Here is a 23,276-nt window from a genome sequence, read left to right as displayed (position 1 = left end):
AACATGAGAATAAGAGAGGTATTGCAACCGACTCAGAACGTTAAGATGCGATGGGCAACACTTCTCATTTGGTGCTTATCTTGTGAAGGAAAGCTGTTTTCTAACGAATACTGTAACTGATATGACGCTCCACTGATGAAGAAATGAGAGACGAAATGTTACACTTCTGAAAGCAAATAACGCAAGAAAAAAGATTAGAAGGCATACATACAACTCCCCTAAATATTTTATGGCTCTGATATTTCACGAAGTTCACATTTTAATGGATTTCTCTAATTGTAATAATCCGTTGTACGTGCGGTGGTACTGAAAGTTTAAATGTTTCATGGAAAGGAAAAAAGGTCTTCAGTAACACTTAACCAATGAAGGTCTATGAAGATCAACAATGAAGTAAAATGTGATAAGCACCGAAGGTTATTGAAGCTACCGTCATAACTGATAATCGGATTCAACAACGTCTAGTTAGTAAACTTTAGCATCTTCCTCTTATGATTACAAGCGAAATGGATTTAATCTCTAACTCAAAAAGAACTCGTTCAATATCAGGAGTAACAGAGCATAAAGTACCGGCAGAACTGAATCTGTTAGGTCGGGTCTCATGCCCGGAGAGTTCAGTCGATTGCCCGCCGTCTGACGTACACACTTAATTTGCCAAAGACTTCCAGAAAGAAAGCATACATCGGATCAGAGTGAACGATTTAGTCAGGAAATACAGCAATATCCGGATTTCGAGCTACAACATACTAAACGTGATGACGCATGAAATACTTCTATAATCTCGCAGCTTTGAAAAGTATCACTAAAAACTTAGACCACATAGAGTTACCATCGGCTAAATGAAAAGAAATAAGTAAGAACAGAACCTGAACTCGATTTTTAATACTAGCGGATCTCTCACTTAGAAAGGATTATAACCACAAAACATCATCGCTCACATCACACAAACACGCATACACACCCACTCACCCACCCACCCACACACACACACACACACACAAACACACACACACACACACACAAACGCACACACAAACACACACACACACACACACACACAAATCATCATAGAAAGTCAGCACATGATAAAAGGATATAAGAAGTTACAATATAAGCCTTTCAGGAACCGTTTTACAAAGTAAATTACGTTGTTGATTCTGAAAGAACATAAAGTTCATAATGACAAGTAAGAAACTGATCATAAAATCTCAAAATGCAAAAACAAAAACTTACGAAGAGAATAGTGTGCATGCATTAAATGGAGTACACCATAGAAGAAGAAACAACCTTTCTATGATTTCAACGGTTCCGTTAGAATTTGATCTTGCTGATCTGTTTCCCCTTTCACGATAGTAACTGTATGAGAGTTTATACTTTTATTTACACTGTGAAAATATGTGAGATTGTTATTAGGTCATTTTCACAGTGTCATATACTGCCGAGTGAAACCATTACAGTGTGACCACTGCACATAGCGAGATAGCGTTGAGGGAACCTGACGCTGTAACGAAAGTATCTGAGCGGAGCAGACGAATGGCGAGCCGTTGTCGCGAAGACTCGAGTCAAGAAATAAGAAATGGGAAATCCACGAACGTAGGCGACTTCACGGGGGAACGTCTGTAATGACACAGCGACTGCAAACTTCTTGCAAAAAGTGGAGCAGATCAGCCGTTCGCAGGCTACAGTGACGATCACGTGTTGCAAGTGGCTGAAGCACGGTGAGACCACGAGCAGGCGAAATGGTGTTAGACGTGCAAGCCGCGTCACACAACGTGAGAAAGCAGGATACGCGGCGAACTTTGGCTGATCTGATGATGGAGTGCATTGCAGGTGTGGGCACGAACGTTTCCGAGCACATCGTTCACCGCTGATTGTTCAACTTTGACTCTGCAGCAAACGATCCCAACGTATTTCAATGATGACTCTATGACGCCATCAATTACGATTGCGCTGAAGACGGGATCATCATGATTGGACCGTGGGTGAATGGAAACGGGTCACCTAGTTGGGTGAATCACATTTATTGTCGCATCAGGTAAATGATCAAATCTGGATACTACGTCATCTAATTCAAGGGTTGCTCGAAACTTGCATTGAGCCTTGAGTCAGGGTAATATTATGCTACGCAAAACGCCCATCTTGGCTCCCGTGGGACCTGTGGTAGTAATGAAAGGCACCATGAAAACTGGGGACTACGCGGACGTTATTGCGGGCCATCTGCATTCGTTCATCCTCGATCTTTTCCCCACTTCGATTGGACCTTCCCGCCACTAGGCTAGAAACGTGCTGCCGGCCGGAGTGGCGCGACCGCTACGGTCGCAGGTTCGAATCCTGCCTCGGGCGTGGATGTGTGTGATGTCCTTAGGTTAGTTAGGTTTAAGTAGTTCTAAGGGACTGATGACCTCAGATGTTAAGTCCCATAGTGCTCAGAGCCATTTGAACCATTTTTTAGGAACATGCTACAGGTATCTGATGTCATGGTCTCCAAGTTCGACTGATATGAACACCACGCACGACGTCTGAGGCGCTAACAGATCCTCATCGCTTATGAAAACGATTGCAGTTAAAGAAAAGATTCTTTACAGCTTCTTCATCAGTATTTGTTTCTGTCGGTCTCCTTTTACCTTCCATGATGTGAAGTGTACGGCTTGTTACAGTTTTGGTGGTATTTGTGAAAAGGATGTAGGTAGCAGTAGGTACTGGTAGATGAAGAAGCTTCCACAGGATAAAGTAGCATGGAGAGCTGCATCAAACCAGTCTCAGGACTGAAGACCACAACAACAACATTGTGAAAATAGCTGAGATTCGTATTAGGTCGTTTCATTCGGATTTTAATGCATATGGACATTTGAAACGCCACTACGGTAAAATCATTTGGGCAATCAGGTTATGTGTTCTGCAGTTAGCTTAAACGGCCCATGCTAGGACCTACACTTCTTGTAAAGGCGGTACCCCACAGCACATATACGTTTGAGGAAAGTCATTTTTAAGAACTACCGAAATACTGGAGTAAAACTTTGTTCAAAAAAATGGCTCTGAGCACTATGGGACTTAACGTCTCAGGTCATCAGTCCCGTAGAACTTAGAACTACTTAAACCTAACTAACCTAAGGACATTAAACACGCCCATGCCCGATGCAGGATTCGAACCTGCGACCGTATCAGTCGCGCGGTTCCAGACTGAAGCGCCTAGAACCGCTCGGCCACACCGGTCGGAAAAACCTTTGTTAACTATTAGTTTCGATCAACCTATCATCATCAGCTGTGATAAAAGTATTAACGTTAGCCCCTACGGTATCATCAGAAAAGTAGCTGAAAAACCACCTTGCGGCCGGCCGCAGTGGCCGTGCGGTTAAAGGCGCTGCAGTCTGGAACCGCAAGACCGCTACGGTCGCAGGTTCGAATCCTGCCTCGGGCATGGATGTTTGTGATGTCCTTAGGTTAGTTAGGTTTAACTAGTTCTAAGTTCTAGGGGATTAATGACCTCAGCAGTTGAGTCCCATAGTGCTCAGAGCCATTTGAACCATTTGAACCACCTTGCGCTACTGAAACTGCCGACAACAGTAAAAACCATTAAGATAGCCAACAGTAAAGTGCTTCCATTCAGTTAAATAATCCTCGTGCAGTGGCTATGTCCAAGTCACATTCTTCTGTATGAAGTGCTCTGTGCGTATTCTCAGTTTTGCAGCTCGTTTCCTCCCGCCCCTGTCTTCGCCCTACTGTCAGCAATCTGGAGTTGTAGGGTAGATTGAAACTTGGGTAGTAGTAATTTGTGCCGTGTCAGTGGAAGGACTGTCTCCTTCTTATTGTCTATGGCTGCTACGCCTGCACCTGCTGCCGAGTGCCACGTGAGGGACCTGTTGCCGCGCCTGCCCGCAGTACGGCTCGCTGTACGTGGCTTCCGACGGCGGCGTGCGGCAGCTGGCGCTGGAGGCGTGCGCGCGCCGCTACGACAGCTGCCTGCGCTGCGCCAGGGACCCCTACTGTGGCTGGGACCGCGCCGACCGACGCTGCAGGGCCTACTCCCCAGGGTGAGTACCAGACTTGGCCACTGTTTCTATGTTTCGATGCTGTGTATCGATACGTGGAACTGTTTCACTGTTTCGGAACGGCTGTGGTTCACTGATTCGAAACAGTGGTGTTTCATTCTGTAAGTAGGCTATTTATGTTTTCTTATTGGCAACGTTACGTAGCGCTCTGTGTGAAAATCACTGGCTGTGCTGTGTGCAGTCTGTGGTGTTGTTCCATTGTGTCTAACTTTTGAAGATTTTGTTCCATTGTGTCTAACGTTTGAAGCTTTTGTCCCATTTGTTGCATTAATTGTAATAACAATGCACTGGTGTCTGAAACATGTTCCTCAGTGCTATTCGGCAATGCATTTGAACCGCCAATATTCGCATTTTGAAAAGCAGAAAATGAAAACTAATTTGAGAAAACGGCGAGGACGCAAAACCTGAATCTACGGTATTTGCAAGATTGTGTCCTGTCATTTCGGATTCCTGAGGCAAGCTGTTGCCGACCGATCGATCGATAATGCTTCCCTGTTCACTAATTGTTTCACTGTCTACACCATTGTTTGCAGCCCGCTCCATTTCCCTATGTACAATTACCAAATTACTACTTTGAACATTAGTTAATTCATTACACAGTGGCGCTAAAACACTGCTTTCGTCTTCACTGTCATTTCTCAGTTTACTTTGGAGCCTAGTACTACGTTTTTCACACGCCATTATTGTCACAATATTTCACACGATAACACAGAAAAGCACAATTTGAAGAGCAAAATTAAGAGAACACATTAACATAGCACTGAAAATAATATCTAGTTAATTGCAAGCGCAGCTGCGAAATACTTGGTACAAATCTACATGCATGCCACAACTGTTTTACTGTACAAGAATGGAAAACTACAACTACAAAGGAAATTCTCTCTATAATTACGCACTAGCAATAAACAAAGGCTGCAGTAATTCCAAAACTACAAGAAGAAATCAGAAGATTCCAGTGAGGTATCCCCGGCTAAGCGTCGACATATGAAACGTCCCCTTTGAACAATTATACATGACTGTGCTTAAACTGACACACAATATTTTCAGCGCAACGCAATCTGACTTTTAATAATCCCTACAAAAGAATGGCCCTGACTAACATTAACCTATACCTTTCACAAATCACTTACCTCACAAAAATCTTCGTTACTCGAACTACTGCAATACGGCGAGCGCCACTACTGCCAGCTAAATAAAAGATTCAAACTACTGAAGGCACTAAACTACTGATAGGCATAGTTTGCAAATGAAAGATTTTAATAAAGAACAAACACTGTATTTACCTCAATAGTGTTCAAAAGTCATAATGTATATAGCAGTTCATGATATCCAGTATTACAAATTTCAAAACTCCGCCATCTCTCTCCCCACATCCAGCACTGCTGGCGGCTCACCTCCAACTGCGCAACGCTACGCGCTGTTCACATCCAGCTGCCGCTGCCCAACACTACAATGGCAGACAACAATGCAAACTAGCCACAGACTGCACACAGCACAGCCAGTGATTTTCATATAGAGCGCTACGTAACGTTGCCAATAAGAAAACATAAACAGCCTACTTACAATTCCGCCCCTGTCTCGGATAACCGCACCAGATTCGATCTCGAGCCAGACACAGAAACCGTATCGCTGTTTCAAAATAAGGCTGTTTCAGTCCACCTGTGCTTGGAACGGACTAATTATATCGAAACAGTGATGTTTCATTCCGCTGTGTGACGTACGAGATTCGGGCTCGGCACAGGTACTGAAACACAACATAACACATCATGAAACACTTTCAAGAGTGTCGAAATCTTTTTGACAAGCAATAGCATGAAGCTTAGGATATACGAAAATAAAGCTGACTGTCCTATTACGAAATGGCGTAACATCTGCTTTTATGAACACTAACCAAACAATAAAACAACGCATACTATTCACATTCAAAATACTAAATATGTGAAAATCATTCGATTAAATTACATTTTTTTTATAACATAGACTTCTCTTTTCATCTACAGTAATCATATTAAGAAACGCAAGTAAGCCCACAACATTTTGAATAAAAAAGGTGCAGAGTGACAGTTATTAGACATATACATAAATTTGATGTAGGTAGAATTGCAAGCAATCTGTTTGACGTATCACTGATAGTGTAATGGTGAACGGGAAGGGCTGGGAAGCATGGTGAATTTATAGGAACGGTTCGAAACCCTTGAAAGACAAACTTTTTTCTGTTATATTTCGTTATTTATCGGAATTATTTGGCGTTATTTGTGAGTCTATAGTCACTGTGCCTATTATCCACAATGATTCCCTCTGTGTGCATGTAAATTAGCAGGATGGGTATATTACCCGTACTAACGGAATGTGGGAATCTCAGTAGCATATCCGTTGTTTCTGCAGTTTTCTCCCACTTCCAGTTCCGTTCGTGGTGGTTCTTCTGTCTTTAGTTATGGCTGTCCTCAGCCAATTGAAAAGTATGAGAGTCACACAACGCGAAAGCAGCGCATTTGTTGCAGGAAATACGAAACTGCCAAGACGCCCAAGTGTAGTGCTCTCGCACCTCATTTGTGTTTATATGGACATACTTATACAGTAGACATTCAAGATCATAAAATGTGTAGGTTTATTAGATTACAAAACACAAACTGTTTCACTGTTTCGAAACAGCGTATCGAAACATTACATTCTACTGTTTCGTTTGTTTCGAAACAATTACGTGTTTCGCCGGCCGGAGTGGCCGAGCGGTTAAAGGCGCTACAGTCTGGAACCGCACGACCGCTACGGTCGCAGGTTCGAATCCTGCCTCGGGCATGGATGTGTGTGCTGTCCTTAGGTTAGTTAGGTTTAAGTAGTTCTAAGTTCTAGGGGACTTATGACCACAGCAGTTGAGTCCCATAGTGCTCAGAGCCATTTGAATTACGTGTTTCAGTTTTCCCATCTCTAGTTGCCGGCCGAAGTGGCCGTGCGGTTCTAGGCGCTGCAGTCTGGAACCGCGAGACCGCTACGGTCGCAGGTTCGAATCCTGCCTCGGGCATGGATGTGTGTGATGTCCTTAGTTTAGTTAGGTTTAAGTAGTTGTAAGTTCTAGGGGACTAATGACCTCAGAAGTTGAGTCCCATAGTGCTCAGAGCCATTTGAACCAACCATCTCTAGTGAGTTCCTTGTGTACGCTCTACTCCTCGTGACCAGGTACCGGACAACAACACCAGCCGTCAGCTGTGAGTACTCGTAGTCTTCCCAGCACGACCAGCTACTCTACACCGGAAGGGTTGGACAAAAATATGGAAACACAGCGAGAAATGCATGTTACAACGTATAGACGAATGCTAGCAAAGCCTGCTGGTTGCGCTGTTGTATTTGATCACGAACGATACCTGTTCATTGTCCTCATTACTTTGTACGTGTCTGCTGTAGTGAGAGAAACTTCCTGTTTAGGTGTCAGAACGTTGTGTCAGAGTTAAGTAAATTCGAAATAGCCCGCCCGGCTAGCACAGTCTAACGCACTGCTTTGCGAGCGGGAAGGCGTGCCGGCCCCAGCACGAAGCCACACAGCGGATTAGTGTCGAGGTCCGGTGTTCCAGCCAGCCTGTGGATGGATTTCAAGGTAGTTTTCCGTCTACCACGGCGAATGCGGGCTGGTTCCCCTTACTCCGTCTCAGTTAAGCCGTCGGCACACGGACCGTGCTGTCGAACGTTAACCTTGAACGTGCCGAGTTCAACGTGCTGCTGAACGCTCAGGAACGATGCAACTTGTGCATATGGTACGTGCGCCCCAACGTGGTATACGCGATCGCAATGCACTCCAGCGGCAGTTAAGGGATATTTCTAGTTCGTAAATCACACCGTTTACTCAACTGTCGCGCGTAAAATTCCCACGTTAGCTCTATTAAAACGCACATTTCCACCATCGTCCACGAAAAGGAAAGTACCATGTCGAATCAATAAGTACACAGGCTTATAAAATGGTTCAAATGGCTCTGAGCACTATGGGACTTAACATCTATGGTCATCAGTCCCCTAGAACTTAGAACTACTTAAACCTAACGCCATTACACAACACCCAGTCATCACGAGGCAAAGAAAATACCTGACCCCGCCGGGAATCGAACCCGGGAAACCGGGAGGGGGAAGCGAGAACGCTACCGCACGACCACGAGCTGCGGACACAGGCTTATAAAAGTTCCATTACAAACAGTGCGTTAGAAATTTGGAATACGTCTTCGCATAAGATAAACATTATTTCATCATTCCCACATTTTAGTAAAACCCCAAGGTCAGTCTTACTTGATCACTGTTCCTACCCAGTAGCAGAATCTTTGCAACATGTGAATTACGAAGCGTAAAAGAAAAAGAAGCGAAATATCTTTATACAAGTAGCGCAAGCTGTCTAGTAGATTATGTCAATCGAACAAATTCATTCCTCAAATAAGGTGAACTTATCTTTACATAACATCAAATATTATAGTAAATACTTATATTAAACTAATAATAAAGCATCTGAACCTAATAAAACGCAATTAGGAAAAAAATTTGGAAGTAACAATACGGGAACTACCGCCAAACTACTAACGTAATATAGGCCAGTGACGCTACTCATTTCACTAAATCAACATCACATCTTTCGTTTATAATCATATTATGTTACCCTTTGCTGAAAACCGTAATCGTAGATATGTTACTAATTGAAATTTAATTATAACAAATTGTACCAAGAACAATACGTTTTAGGTGGATCTTCGGTGTGTAAATGGCTTCAAATAGCCTACTCTCATAATACGCACGTTACAATAATTCTTTTGCCACGAATATGATGTTTCTCATTATTTTATTGGAACGAATCACACAGTTAACAACTGGTTTTCCAGTGATTCTCAACTTGCTGGTGCTCAGGAACGGCATATATACATATAGGCTTGAAATGAATTCCAATATGGCGCCTTACAACTCTGTACTGAAGGGACACGGCGACACCCCCGGGATAACAAGGCCGCCCAGCAGTGTTAGTGACGTCACACTAAGCGGCCCATAGCCGACGCAGCAGTCCACGGACACCTCCGTACAGACGCGCCTGATGCTAACGATCTTCTGTACGTCATACAGAAAGGAGCGAACTATAATTCGAACCAAAGACCAAATTATATATATTCTTACAAACAGTGTAAAGGTTCATAACGGAATACCGATTACATATACGGGCAGGAATAGGTTCTAGAACTCCTCTGAAAAGTATTTATCTTCAGTACCAGAATGAACATCAAATTGTCCGGTTTTCTAAATAGAAAAGCACTTTGTTAGTAACAGACAGCAATAATGAGACTTGCAGTTGGTGATTTCTACGTGGGAAAGGAAATAAGCTGTAGAGAGATGTAAGTAAAGAGAGCCTCAGCCTTTTGCTCACATTCTTACACGTAATGCACTTGGTTGTTTGTAATTTTCTTACCTTTCATAACATTTTTAATATTGTTTCAAGGAGTGTATCTTCAATAGCAGAGTGAACATCAAATTTTCAGGCTTTTCTTAAAGGAAAGAGCAGTCCCTTAGTATCACAGTGCAAGACAGAATCTTGTGTTCAGTGATGTCTATGTTAAAAGAAGAATATTTGATATCTATCTTTTGTTTCCATTCTTTATTACTGGGGATACACTTGTAAAAATTCTTGAAAAGATCTGTCACCATGAACATATGAGTAAATTCACAATAGTCATGTGTTTTATGAGATTTGGCGAACTCGTGTTACCTTATTGCAAACGAAAGTTGTGAGGGTTTTGCTATGTATGACAGTCTTTACTTTCAGTGTAATAGCTTGAAAATGTTAAGTCCTGCTGTCAGTTGGCATTTGTCACCACCTGTATGCGAGTTTTAAAGCTAAATAGTGTTCTGACAATTATAAAGTAGTGGGAAAGTTCCTCAATCGATTAAACTTCTTCCTGCCCGTACATGTAATCGGTATTTCGCTATGAACCTTTATGCTGTTTACGAGAATATGTATAATTTGGTCTTTGGTTCGAATTATAGTCCGCTTCTTTCTGTATGACGGACAGAAGATCGTTAGCATCAGGCGCGTCTGTACGGAGGTGTCCGTGGACTGCTGCGTCCGCTATGGGCCGCTTAGTGTGACGTCACTAACACTGCTGGGCGGCCTTGTTATCCCGGGGGTGTCGGACACGGCGTGCGTGTGACGTAGGTGGCGTTGTGCCATCTCATTGGTCAACGTTCAGACGCACGCTCAGAATATCTGACATGCCAGATCTTGCTCTGCACGTTCGTAGACACTCCCGAGCCTGCTGTTCCACGCTATGACGTCAGAAACTCGGCACGCTCAACGCCCAACGTTTGGATGCACGGTCCGTGTGCCGACGGCTTTACACTGCGTCGACGATTGCTGCGCAAAAACTGTCTCCACGTACGCGTACACCACCATTACTCTACACTCGTCTGGTATGATGAGGATGAGACGTTGCCAGGGGTGGAGGGGAGGGGGGGTTCCACTGGGCTTTGGAGCCGAACCGAGCACAATCAATAACCACGAGGGCTACGGCGGGACGAAGCCTCTTCGTCGTTTCTAGGTCCCCCAGTTTACATGCATAATGCGTAAAATCGAAATTGGGCATATATATTATTGAGATCTGTACAGTGGATGCTTCCGTAACGCAGGGAGCTGAAGTGTTTGGCGTTTCAGGATGCATCGTATCGAAGGTAGACGAGGTGTACTACGAAAATAATGAGACTGAGAACACTGAGGACGATCTGGTAACGTTGTGTTGTACTAGCTGTGTAGACCGTTGTGTTCGTCACTTAATGCTCAGTCCGAGTTTCAGCTCTCTATAGCCTCCACGTGGTTACTGAGAGCGCCATCAGTGAAGTTGTGTTTTTTGTTGTATGTTACGAAAATGGAGCAGCGGAATTTAGAGCAACGTTATGCAATAAAGTTATGAGTTAATCTTGTGAAATCCACGAGTGTGACCTTTCGAAAGTTGAAACAGGAATATGGGGAACATTACTTATCAAGATCACAAGTTTTTCACTGGCACAAATCATTTTTGGAAGGCTGATAACTCGTTGAAGATGGTACTCTCTCAGGAAGGAATAAAACGTCGAAATTGTGCGTATGCTTGTGAGATAAGATCGGCGTCTAACAATAAGGACAATGGGTACCTGTAAACTTAAAAGGAAAATGGAGAATTGAGTGAGACCGGACACTGTATGCAGTTGGTGACTGCGTCACCCCATGTCACACGGCCACTCCTGTCATTGAATTTCGGCCTTAAAAAGCATTCTTGTTGTGCCACAGCCCCCTGCTCGCCTAATTTGAGTCCTTCTGACTTTTCCCGAAATTGAAAAAGTCTTAAAGTGTCGTTATTTTGGGACTTTGGAGAACATTGAAAGCAATGTGACCGAATTGTTCAAGGTCCTACCACTTGAAGGTTATCAGCGCCGCTACCTAGACTGGGAAGTACGTCTACGCCGATGCATAGCTTCCGAAGGAAAATACGCTGATGCGAACAATACTGTTGTCCAGTGATTGTTGTCGAGTGATTGTGACAGACGCCTATTGAAGAGTTTAGTGACAAAAAGTAAGAGGACGACAGCTACAAAGTCCACTACAGAAATGAATGTCGCAGTCGCGAACCCAGTCAGTAACAAAACAACAAAGAAGGGAGCTCCTTGAGCAGGGAATCGCAGTGAGAGGTGGATTTCCAAAACCACTCACCAGTGACTCGGATAGTCATAACAGGTAAATGTTGTGGCAAAGCCGTGAAACTTGGACTATCGACCAATGGCGGAAAAAGAATTTCCAACTTTGGGCCAAATTTACGTCTCAAGAGGGAAATAGAGGGTGATCAAAAAGTCAGTATAAATTTGAAAACTGAATAAATCACGGAATAATGTAGATAGAGAGGTACAAATTGACACACATGCTTTGAATGACATTCAAAAAATGGCCGACAGATGGCGCTTCATCTGATCAGAATAGCAATAGCATAACAAAGTAAAACAAAGCATAGATGATGTTCTTTACAGGAAATGCTCAATATGTCCACCATCATTATTCAACAATAGCTGTAGTCGAGGAATAATGTTGTGAACAGCACTGTAAAGCATTTCCGCAGTTATAGTGAGGCGTTGGCGTCGGATGTTGTCTTTCAGCATCCCTAGTGATCCCTAGTGATCGATCACGATACACTTGCGACTTCAGGTAACCCCAAAGCCAATAATCACACAGCCTGAGGTCTGGGGACCTGGGAGGCTAAGCATGACGAAAGTGGCGATTGAGCACACGATTACCACCAAACGACGCGCGCAAGAGATCTTTCACGCACCTAGTACTATGGGGTGGAGCGCCATCCTGCATAAACATCGTAAGTTCCAGCAGGTGTTTATCAGCCAGGCTGGGAATGATGCGACTGGGGATGATGCGATTCTGTAAAATATCGGCGTACCTCTCACCCGTCACGGTAGCAGTTTTGCTGTCCAGCGCGATATGTCGGACACTTTGTAAACTTTTTTTTTCTTTTGGTTCTTATAGAACCCCGTGTCATTCCAAGCACGTGTGTCAATTTTTACCTCTCTATCTACATTATTCCGTGGTTTATTAAGTTTTCAAATTTATACTGACTTTTTGATCACCCGGTATTTCATGGGTTCCCTGATGATCTGGGCAGCCATATAGGAGTATTCCGTGGGCTCTTTGGTCTCTGAAATGTCACATTACTACCAAGATTAAGTAACTATTTTAGCTGATCAGGTGCATCGCATGGTACAATGTTTGTTCCTCAACGGTTAAGCGGAATTTCAAGAGGACACGCCCCCTGTTCACACAGAACCCGTCGTCCATGACTGAATTTGTTATCAGTGGATGAACTGGGCTGGTTTTGTGAGCACGGAGATGGGTTTTCGCATCTCCGCTGGTCACCACAGTAACCAGATCTCAATACTGTTGAGCCTTTGTCATCTGCTGTAGAGAGAATGGCGGCTGATTGCTATCCGCTTCCGTCATCGTCAGCTGAATTTGCGACTATTTACTAGGAAGAATGGCATAAGATTCCCTTGAAAACCATACAGAACCTGTTGGGACGTGGGACTTAGGGAAAACAGGAAAAGATGTGGACGGGGCCTAATCAGTTACCACTGGTTGCACGGTAAACACATACACTTTATATAAGGAAATAATTTTATTAAAAACAATCATTTAAAGAAAAAAATTGGCTGTAACACAAGCTACACTAACGGCCGAAGGCCTTATTAAGAAAGAACTCAAATTATTTGTCGTCTGAAGGCCACAAGCAATAGGAATAATTTAAACAAAATATTATTTTTAAACAATTGACACAATCGGACCAAATAAAAAAAAAAGGAAGTGATCCACAGACAGTGCTCCAAGGCTCGACCTGAGAAAAGTCCCTACAGTTGCGTAAGCGGTGAGACAGGCAGCTAAGAGTTATGCTCACGTAACAGGACGGCAACTCAAACTAGGTACAGTTTAAACGCCGATCAATCCTCTTACCAAATCCACCTAACGTATGATAACCAGTACAACGATGGAATAATTCAAGCTAGGGCGAAGTGGCAGACAGCACTGCGTCTTCAGAATCCGGTGTTTAAAACATCTAAAGGCAGAAGGAACCACTATAACTAGTGGTAGACAAAAGAAACCACAATCCACACAGCAATCAAGGAGGCTGCCAAACTACACGTCATGCCAGACGCATCGGCAAGACGAGGAAAATACACTGCCGCAATAATACGCTAACATCCAGGGCAGGTAACTGGGGTGTAAGCGGCCACTAGGCAGTAAAATACCGCTGGTTGCACTTCACTAAATACACTCCTGGAAATTGAAATAAGAACACCGTGAATTCATTGTCCCAGGAAGGGGAAACTTTATTGACACATTCCTGGGGTCAGATACATCACATGATCACACTGACAGAACCACAGACACATAGACACAGGCAACAGAGCATGCACAATGTCGGCACTAGTACAGTGTATATCCACCTTTCGCAGCAATGCAGGCTGCTATTCTCCCATGGAGACGATCGTAGAGATGCTGGATGTAGTCCTGTGGAACGGCTTGCCATGTCATTTCCACCTGGCGCCTCAGTTGGACCAGCGTTCGTGCTGGACGTGCAGACCGCGTGAGACGACGCTTCATCCAGTCCCAAACATGCTCAATGGGGGACAGATCCGGAGATCTTGCTGGCCAGGGTAGTTGACTTACACCTTCTAGAGCACGTTGGGTGGCACGGGATACATGCGGACGTGCATTGTCCTGTTGGAACAGCAAGTTCCCTTGCCGGTCCAGGAATGGTAGAACGATGGGTTCGATGACGGTTTGGATGTACCGTGCACTATTCAGTGTCCCCTCGACGATCACCAGTGGTGTACGGCCAGTGTAGGAGATCGCTCCCCACACCATGATGCCGGGTGTTGGCCCTGTGTGCCTCGGTCGTATGCAGTCCTGATTGTGGCGCTCACCTGCACGGGGCCAAACACGCATACGACCATCATTGGCACCAAGGGAGAAGCGACTCTCATCGCTGAAGACGACACGTCTCCATTCGTCCCTCCATTCACGCCTGTCGCGACACCACTGGAGGCGGGCTGCACGATGTTGGGGCGTGAGCGGAAGACGGCCTAACGGTGTGCGGGACCGTAGCCCAGCTTCATGGAGACGGTTGCGAATGGTCCTCGCCGATACCCCAGGAGCAACAGTGTCCCTAATTTGCTGGGAAGTGGCGGTGCGGTCCCCTACGGCACTGCGTAGGATCCTGCGGTCTTGGCGTGCATCCGTGCGTCGCTGCGGTCCGGTCCCAGGTCGACGGGCACGTGCACCTTCCGCCGACCACTGGCGACAACATCGATGTACTGTGGAGACCTCACGCCCCACGTGTTGAGCAATTCGGCGGTACGTCCACCCGGCCTCCCGCATGCCCACTATACGCCCTCGCTCAAAGTCCGTCAACTGCACATACGGTTCACGTCCACGCTGTCGCGGCATGCTACCAGTGTTAAAGACTGCGATGGAGCTCCGTATGCCACGGCAAACTGGCTGACACTGACGGCGGCGGTGCACAAATGCTGCGCAGCTAGCGCCATTCGACGGCCAACACCGCGGTTCCTGGTGTGTCCGCTGTGCCGTGCGTGTGATCATTGCTTGTACAGCCCTCTCGCAGTGTCCGGAGAAAGTAAGGTGGGTCTGACACGCCGGTGTCAATGTGTTCTTTTTTCCATTTCCAGGAGTGTAGTAACACAAAATTCAAAACAGGCAGTAGAAGACGGCTAATAGATTCCGCCAACTCTACACGTTGCACTTGCTGCTGTTAGTCTCACGGCGACCGTCGAGCAGCAACGCACGAACAAATGGCGTGATCACCAAAACGGAGGTTTCTCTACTGGATTAATATTCGCTCAGCGTGTTGGGTCCGATGGACAACGAAGTTGTGGCCTTCGCCAATACGGCCCCTCGATCCGGCAAAACCTGTGTGCCCACCAGCGGTCCCGGCATGTCCTGGCGCTGCTGGACCCCTCTGCTCCTCCGTCCTAACCGAACTACCGACGCACCCGACCCGGAAAACACGTCCTTACAAAGATAGTACGGGTACTAGATATCGATAAGCGCTGCTGCTGCCACTCGCGGACAGACAGTGCTAGCAAACGTAGTAGTGCCAGTAAACAGAAGAAGAAAACGAGGCGCCACTATCCCTATTACGCGATGCCAACTGCACCAACGCTAGCCGCACGCGGCTCACCTGTAGTTATCCATTCTATTCGAAGCTGTTTTTAATGCCAACAAGTTTCCTAGAGAGTGTTAGGAATGGAAATGTGTTGTGGTCTTGGTGTTTCCACACTTTTTCCAACCCATATATACAGGATGTAACAAAAAGTACGGACAAACTACTATGATTTATAGGAATACTGAGGAAACATCAAGAAACGTTCACCCTACACTGATGATCCAAATGATCGTGCCATTGCCACCGTGAGCCTGGATCGCGCCAAGTGGCTTTATGTTCACGTGATTTGGTAAGTAACGTACATAATCAAAGTAGAGACAAAGAGGCCGTAAAGGCGAAAATTCGCTAAGCGACTTTCACATACGGTAAATTGTTGTGGGGTTGCACGTAAGATAATGTATCTTGGAAACAGCAAGGTTAGTCATCAATTCCACGTTACGGTGGTGAACATCTGTGGAATCTGATTAAAGAACGGTGAAACCGCGAGTGGGCGATAAGGTTTTGGACATCCAAACTTCATCACAGGACATGGAAGTTGCAGACTTTACATCTACATCTACATTTATACTCCGCAAGCCACCCAACGGTGTGTGGCGGAGGGCACTTTACGTGCCACTGTCATTACCTCCCTTTCCTGTTCCAGTCGCGTATGGTTCGCGGGAAGAACGACTGTCTGAAAGCCTCCGTGCGCGCTCTAATCTCTCTAATTTTACATTCGTGATCTGCTCGGGAGGTATAAGTAGGGGGAAGCAATATATTCGATACCTCATCCAGAAACGCACCCTCTCGAAACCTGGCGAGCAAGCTACACCGCGATGCAGAGCGCCTCTCTTGCAGAGTCTGGCACTCGAGTTTGTTAAACATCTCCGTAACGCTATCACGGTTACCAAATAACCCTGTGACGAAACGCGCCGCTCTTCTTTGGATCTTCTCTATCTCCTCCGTCAACCCGCAACAATGCTTGTTGAGAAAGAAGTGTTGCGAGAACGTCGTTCAACACACATTGTTGTACCTGGGGCCCTGCAGCAGACAAGCCCTACGTGTTCCCTTATTGACTCAAGAGCATCGTCCATTACGATTGTAGTAAGCACTAAATAATCGAGATTGCACTGTGGGTGAGTGTAAACGTGTCACCTTGTCGAATTAATCACGTTTCTTGCTACACCAGATCGATGGTCACGTGCGGATACGTCGTCATCAACGCGAACGGTTGCTCGAAACATGCACCACGCCGTGAATGCAGGCCGGGGGCTCCTGTATTATGCTATTGGAAATAATCACCATCGCTTCCATGGTAATTGAAAGAACCACGCCTGCTGTGGACTACGTGAACATTGCATCGGGGCACCTGCATCTTTTCATGCTTGATGTCTTCCCCGCCGGCGATGCTGTCTTCCAGCAAGATAACTGCTCATAATACGAAGCCAGAATCGTGCTACAGTGGTTTGAGGAACATGTTAGTGAACTCATGTAGATGTCTTTACCACTAAATTCGCTCGGCCTGAACCCTATGGAGCAGATCTGAGGCACAATCGGGTGTCATCTCTGCACCCACAAAAAGCGCTCCCATAATTTACGTGAGCTATGTATCCTGTGCGTAGACGTCTCGTGCTGCTGCGTTGTCGATCCCTTGCCACATAGAATCACTGCTGTACTGCGCTGCAGAAGTTGTCCATCACGCTGTTAAGGAGATAGCCATGATACAAGAATCTGTCTTACCAGTGTGTGATGCTGCTGAAGCTGTTGGGACCAGTGCCTGTTACTAGGCCACGAGTAAGACAGCAGACACGAGTTGGCGTTATCAGTGGAACGGGAGCATTATTTTTGTGAGAGACGTGGGGGCTCTCTTCTTCCACACTCCATGGATTAGGCAATGTTGACCGTTCCAGCTCCAGAACATTTCTAACCATCGTTTCCTTTGTCTTCCAGCATATCGTCCTCCCTAGGCTTACACCGTAACATCCTTATTAAAAATCTCTCTTTCAGCATCCTATCATCATGCTCTCTCCAATCATTTCTACAGATTACAGTTCTTTCAATAAAAGAATTTATTCTTAGTTCTTCCCTTATTTTTTCATTTCCAGTTTTATCTGGAATAGTGCATCATTTTCCTCATATTAAGAATCTGATTTTGGCTTTCTGTATCTATGTGGAGGCCCTAATACGGCTTGATCATTTTTTGACTTGACGTTGGCCCAGGCACGACATATGTAAGTGCAGCATGGGTCAGCGTATGAAAGACACAGTTGCAGAGACTACAAATCCGGCGAAGTAAGACATTAAGCAGAGTCTACCACGTCACGTAGAATCTTCCAGCCCAGCGCATCCACGAAGCTGCATATCAGCTTGGAATTTTGGAAATGAACAAGGATACCTATACCCTATACTACAGTATAAGAGTATCCAAGAATCCACTAATCCGGCAACTAGATCGGCCGAAGGACGAACCATACCACCACAGGCGTTACTACCATCAACATATGGCTACCACACGAAGACTCTTTTAAGCTTCACTTACAGATTACACGTAGGCACAAGAAGTCAATCAATTTAAAACACACCACAAGACTCCAACAACAAAGGCGGAAGTACTAGGTAGAGGCTAACAATGTTTTGGCTGATCAGTGTATAGTAAGGCTCGCATGTTGTCTTATTGTAACTGCATTTTTGTAAATGTCTTTTAGCAATGAATCTGGTCACGCAGTAGAAATCTGGTGTTGCAGTAAACAGTATTTGCAACTGACTGCTGTACTCCTTACCACTTGAGACACTGAATGTTACCTTGGCTGGAGAGCCGTCGACAGCTGTAGATGCAACATCAGGCTGACCTATGAAAGTGTGGTGCAATCTTGTATATTAATGATCTACCACACATTGTTAATACCAACCTCAGATGATGTTATTAATGATGAAAAACTGTCTGAACAAACGTATGCACAAATATACACTGAGGAAAAGTCATGGGATAGCAACACGCTCATATACAGATGGTAGTAGTATCGCGTACACAAGGTAGAATACGGCACAGCATTGGCCGGTCTGTTATTTGTACTCAGGTGATTCCAGGGAATAGATTTACTACCTGATTATCACCACACGACGGGAATTAATAGATGTTGAATGCGGAATGCTAGTTGATGCTAGGCGCACGAGACATTCAGTTTCGGCAAACGTTCGGGAATTCAGATTCCCAAATCTACAGTGTCAAGAGCGAGCCGAGAATAGCAAAATTTCAGGGATTACCTGTCGCCACCGACAACGCTGTGGTCGACGGTCTTCACTTAACGGTCTTCACTTAACGGTCTTCACTTAACGACCGTGAGCAGCGGCCTTTGCATAGGACTGTGAGCGCCAACAGGTTCAAAATGGTTCAAATGGCTCTGAGCACTATGGGACTTAACACCTGAGGTCAACAGTCCCCTATAACTTAGAACAACTTAAACCTAACTAACCTAAGGACATCACACACACCCACGACCGAGGCAAGATTCGATCCTGCAACCGTAGTGGTGGCGCGGTTCCAGACTGTAGCCCCTAGAACCGCTCTGCCACCCCGGCCGGCCGCCAGTTTTCCCGCAAGAGCTAACTTACTAACCTCCAGTTACCAGCATTAACTGTGAAATCTGCGTTACACCAGTAAGAACGTCATAGTAAAGATTAGTCCAATTACAGAGTGCGTACTGGCATTTATGCTGTCACGTTACACGGGTGAAATGAGAGGCATAACTGCTACAGAGTACAATAGAAAGGTATCCTCGGCCACGCACATCAAAATTCTTTGCAGGGTATACAGGTAGATGTTCTCATTGTCTTTCCCGACAGTATAATTCTCGTGTTCAAACAACGTCTTGTCTGAGCTGAAACTCGAGTCTGCCAAGATAGATATCATCTTCTCCATCAGGAACTGACTGTCAGGACTGATGCGTGTTTTTTTATATACGAGGGTGCTTCGAAAATAATTTAGATATATCTTCCCCCTCCTAAGACCACTGCACAACAAGAGAGGCGTTTAACAGAAGAGATGTACTTGTTCCGGGCTTCCTACAGACACACTTCTGATGTGGCGTGGGTAACAGGTGCCTCATAGTGCTGTTTTGTATTTTATGGAACTGGGGACCTAGAAACGACGGGGAGACTTCGTCCCCGCCGTAGCCCTCAGTGGTTCACAACCACACAACTGGCTACAGCAGTCCACTCACTCCACCGCCGCACCATACAGAACCCAGGGTTATTGTGCGGTTCGGCCCCTAGTGGATCCCCCGGGAACGTCTTACACCAGACGAGTGTAACTCCAATGTTTGCGTGGTAGAATAGCTCCAATGTTTGCGTGGTAGAGTAAGGATGGTGTACGCGTACGTGGAGAAAGTGTTTATGCAGCAATCGCCGACATAGTGTAACTGAGGCGGAATAAGGGGAACCAGCCCGCATTCGCTGAGGCAGATGGAAAACCGCCTGAAAACCACCCACAGACTGGCCGGCACACCGGACCTCGACACTAATCCGCCGGGCGGATACTTACCGGGGGATCGGCACGCCTTCCCGCTCGGGAAGCAGTGCGTTAGACCGCACCGGCCTCACAGTAAGTCAGACAGCGCAGCAACGGGATCCGTACTCCAAAGTTGCAGTACTCAGGACAGGAAGACACTCGTGGCCAAAAAGTCTAGCTTGCACACAGATTCACCGTGAAATTCTGACGGCATATGGACCAAATGCAATGCCATGTCCAGCCGTAGTGAAACGGTACCCATAATTTGATGACGGTCACACGGATGACATTGATGCTGATCGGAAAGGATCGCAGTTGACATCGATGACAGCTGACAATGTCCAGATATTCAAGAAATAATTACAAACAATCGCAGGTTTTCCGACTGTGAGGACGTTCACATAGCGATCGTCGGGTTCCTATCGTCGAGGAACTTAACAATTGGTAGAACATTTCTACTGTTGTTTGTATATACTTTGTGATTATGCTGAGAAATAGTATCGCGCACCTGTGTGACCCTGAAGTGCTGTGCAGCATTCAATGAATGTTATTTGCCCTGCTATACGAGGTGCATTCAAGTTCTAAGGCCTCCGATTTTTTTCTAATTAACTACTCGCCCGAAATCGATGAAACTGGCGTTACTTCTCGACGTAATCGCCCTGCAGACGTACACATTTTTCACAAAGCTGACGCCATGATTCCATGGCAGCGGCGAAGGCTTCTTTAGGAGTCTGTTTTGACCACTGGAAAATCGCGGAGGCAATAGCAGCACGGCTGGTGAATGTGCGGCCACGGAGAGTGTCTTTCATTGATGGAAAAAGCCAAAAGTCACTAGGAGCCAGGTCAGGTGAGTAGGGAGCATGAGGAATTATTTCAAAGTTGTTATCAGGAAAAACAGTTGCGTAACGTTAGCTCGATGTGCGGGTGCGTTGTATTGGTGAAACAGTACACGCGCAGCCCTTCCCGGACGTTTTTGTTGCAGTGCAGGAAGGAATTTGTTCTTCAAAACATTTTCGTAGGATGCACCTGTTACCATAGTGTCCCTTGGAACGCAATGGGTAAGGATTACCCCCTCGCTGTCCCAGAACGTGGACACCATCATTTTTTCAGCACTGGCGGTTACCCGAAATTTTTTGGTGGCGGTGAATCTGTGTGCTTCCATCTAGCTGACTGGTGCTTTGTTTCTGGATTGAAAAATGGCATCCACGTCTCATCCATTGTCACAACCGACGAAAAGAAAGTCCCATTCATGCTGTCGTTGCGCGTCAACATTGCTTGGCAACATGCCACACGGGCAGCCATATGGTCGTCCGTCAGCATCCGTGGCACCCACCTGGATGACACTTTTCGCATTTTCAGGTCGTCATGCAGGATTGTGTCCACAGAACCCACAGAAATGCCAACTCTGGAGGCTATCTGTTCAACAGTCATTCGGCGATCCCCCAAAACAATTCTCTCCACTTTCTCGATCATGTCGTCAGACCAGCTTGTGCGAGCCCGAGGTTGTTTCGGTTTGTTGTCACACGATGTTCTGCCTTCATTAAACTGTCGCACGCACGAACGCACTTTCGACACATCCATAACTCCATCACCACATGTCTCCTTCAACTGTCGATGAATTTCAGTTGGTTTCACACCAAGCAAATTCAGAAAACGAATGATTGCACGCTGTTCAAGTAAGGAAAACGTCACAACTTTAAGTATTTAAAAGAGTTCTCATTCTCGCCGCTGGCGGTAAAATTCCATCTCCCGTACGGTGCTGCCATCTCTGAGACGTATTGACAATGAACGCGGCCTCATTTTAAAACAATGCGCATGTTTCTATCTCTTTCCAGTCCGGAGAAAAAAATCGGAGGCCTTAGAACTTGAATGCACCTCGTAGTAAGATGAATCTTACTGTTTCAATGGTCGGGCTTATAGCTAGTAGAGCAACAGATGGTGAATATCTTCGACCAGTTTCTTGACTCGGACATGACGTCGCTTGAACACCAAGAGATATCGGAAGTATGTGTAAAGCGAATCAGAATCACAAATTGCACAATTTCTCACATCCTATTAAGACGTAGATCAGACACGATCACTACACAGTTTTCATTGCTCTGTCTAATGGAGTCTACAGGCAGACTTTTGAGCTGTTTATTTGTATTTTTATCGAAATAATTGTCCTCTTCTTCATCTACGTCTATACTTATACTCTGCAAACCACCGTGTAGTGCGTGGTGGAGGGTACATCCCATTGTACCAGTTATTACGGTTTCTTCCTGTTCCATTCACGTATGGAGCGCAGGAAAAATGATTGTTTGAATGCTTCTGTACGCGCAGTAATTACTCTTTTCTCCCTATTTGAGAGATAAGTAGGAGGTTGTAGTATATCCATAGATTAATCATTTAAAGCAGGCACTTGAAACTTTGTTAATAGACTTTCTTGGGATAGTTTACATCTCTCTTCAAGAATCCGCGAGTTCAATTCCTTCAGTACTCTGTAACACTCTTCCACGAATTAAACAAACCCGTTACGATCTTGCTGCCCTTCTCATTATATGTTCAGTATCCCCGGTTAGTCCTATCCGGTGCAAGTCCCACATACTTGAGCAATATTCTAGAACCACAGAGTGATTTGTAAGAAATCTCTTTTGTAGACTGATTGCATTCCCCAGTATTGTGCCTAAAAACTGAAGTCTTCCACCTGCTTTGCCCACGATTGGACTTATGTGATCGTTCCGTTTCTTTACGAAATGTTACACTCTGGTATTCGTACAGGTTGGCCGATTCCAACATCTGTTGCTAAAGTCACAGGATACTAAATTTTTTCGTTTTTTTCGTGCGGCAGTTTACATTTCTGAACATTTAGAGCAAGTTGCCAATCTCTGCACCATATTGAAATCGTATCAAGGCCTGACTGAATATTTATGCAGCTTCTCTCAGATAGTACTTCATTACACATAACTGCATCATTTGCAAAAAGTCTGATTTTCCCATTGTTATTGTCTGCAAGCTCATTAATATACAACATGAACAGCA

The 23,276-nt window shown here is 45.3% G+C and overlaps 1 protein-coding gene across 1 annotated transcript in view; it reads left to right on the top strand.

Moving 5' to 3' along the window:
• Nucleotides 1–23,276, top strand: part of LOC126095410 (semaphorin-2A-like) — a 532,909-nt gene that overhangs the window by 482,398 nt on the left and 27,235 nt on the right. Inside the window, exon 11 of the mRNA XM_049910208.1 lies at nt 3,877–4,028. Within this exon, the coding sequence (XP_049766165.1) occupies nt 3,877–4,028 (152 nt within the window). The remainder of the gene's footprint in view (nt 1–3,876; nt 4,029–23,276) is intronic.

The sequence above is a fragment of the Schistocerca cancellata genome, chromosome 8 (assembly GCF_023864275.1).
Source record: "Schistocerca cancellata isolate TAMUIC-IGC-003103 chromosome 8, iqSchCanc2.1, whole genome shotgun sequence".
NCBI classification, from domain to species: domain Eukaryota; kingdom Metazoa; phylum Arthropoda; class Insecta; order Orthoptera; family Acrididae; genus Schistocerca; species Schistocerca cancellata.
The sequence above is the reverse complement of the archived record's forward strand: the minus strand, read 5'-3'. Positions and strand labels throughout refer to the sequence as shown.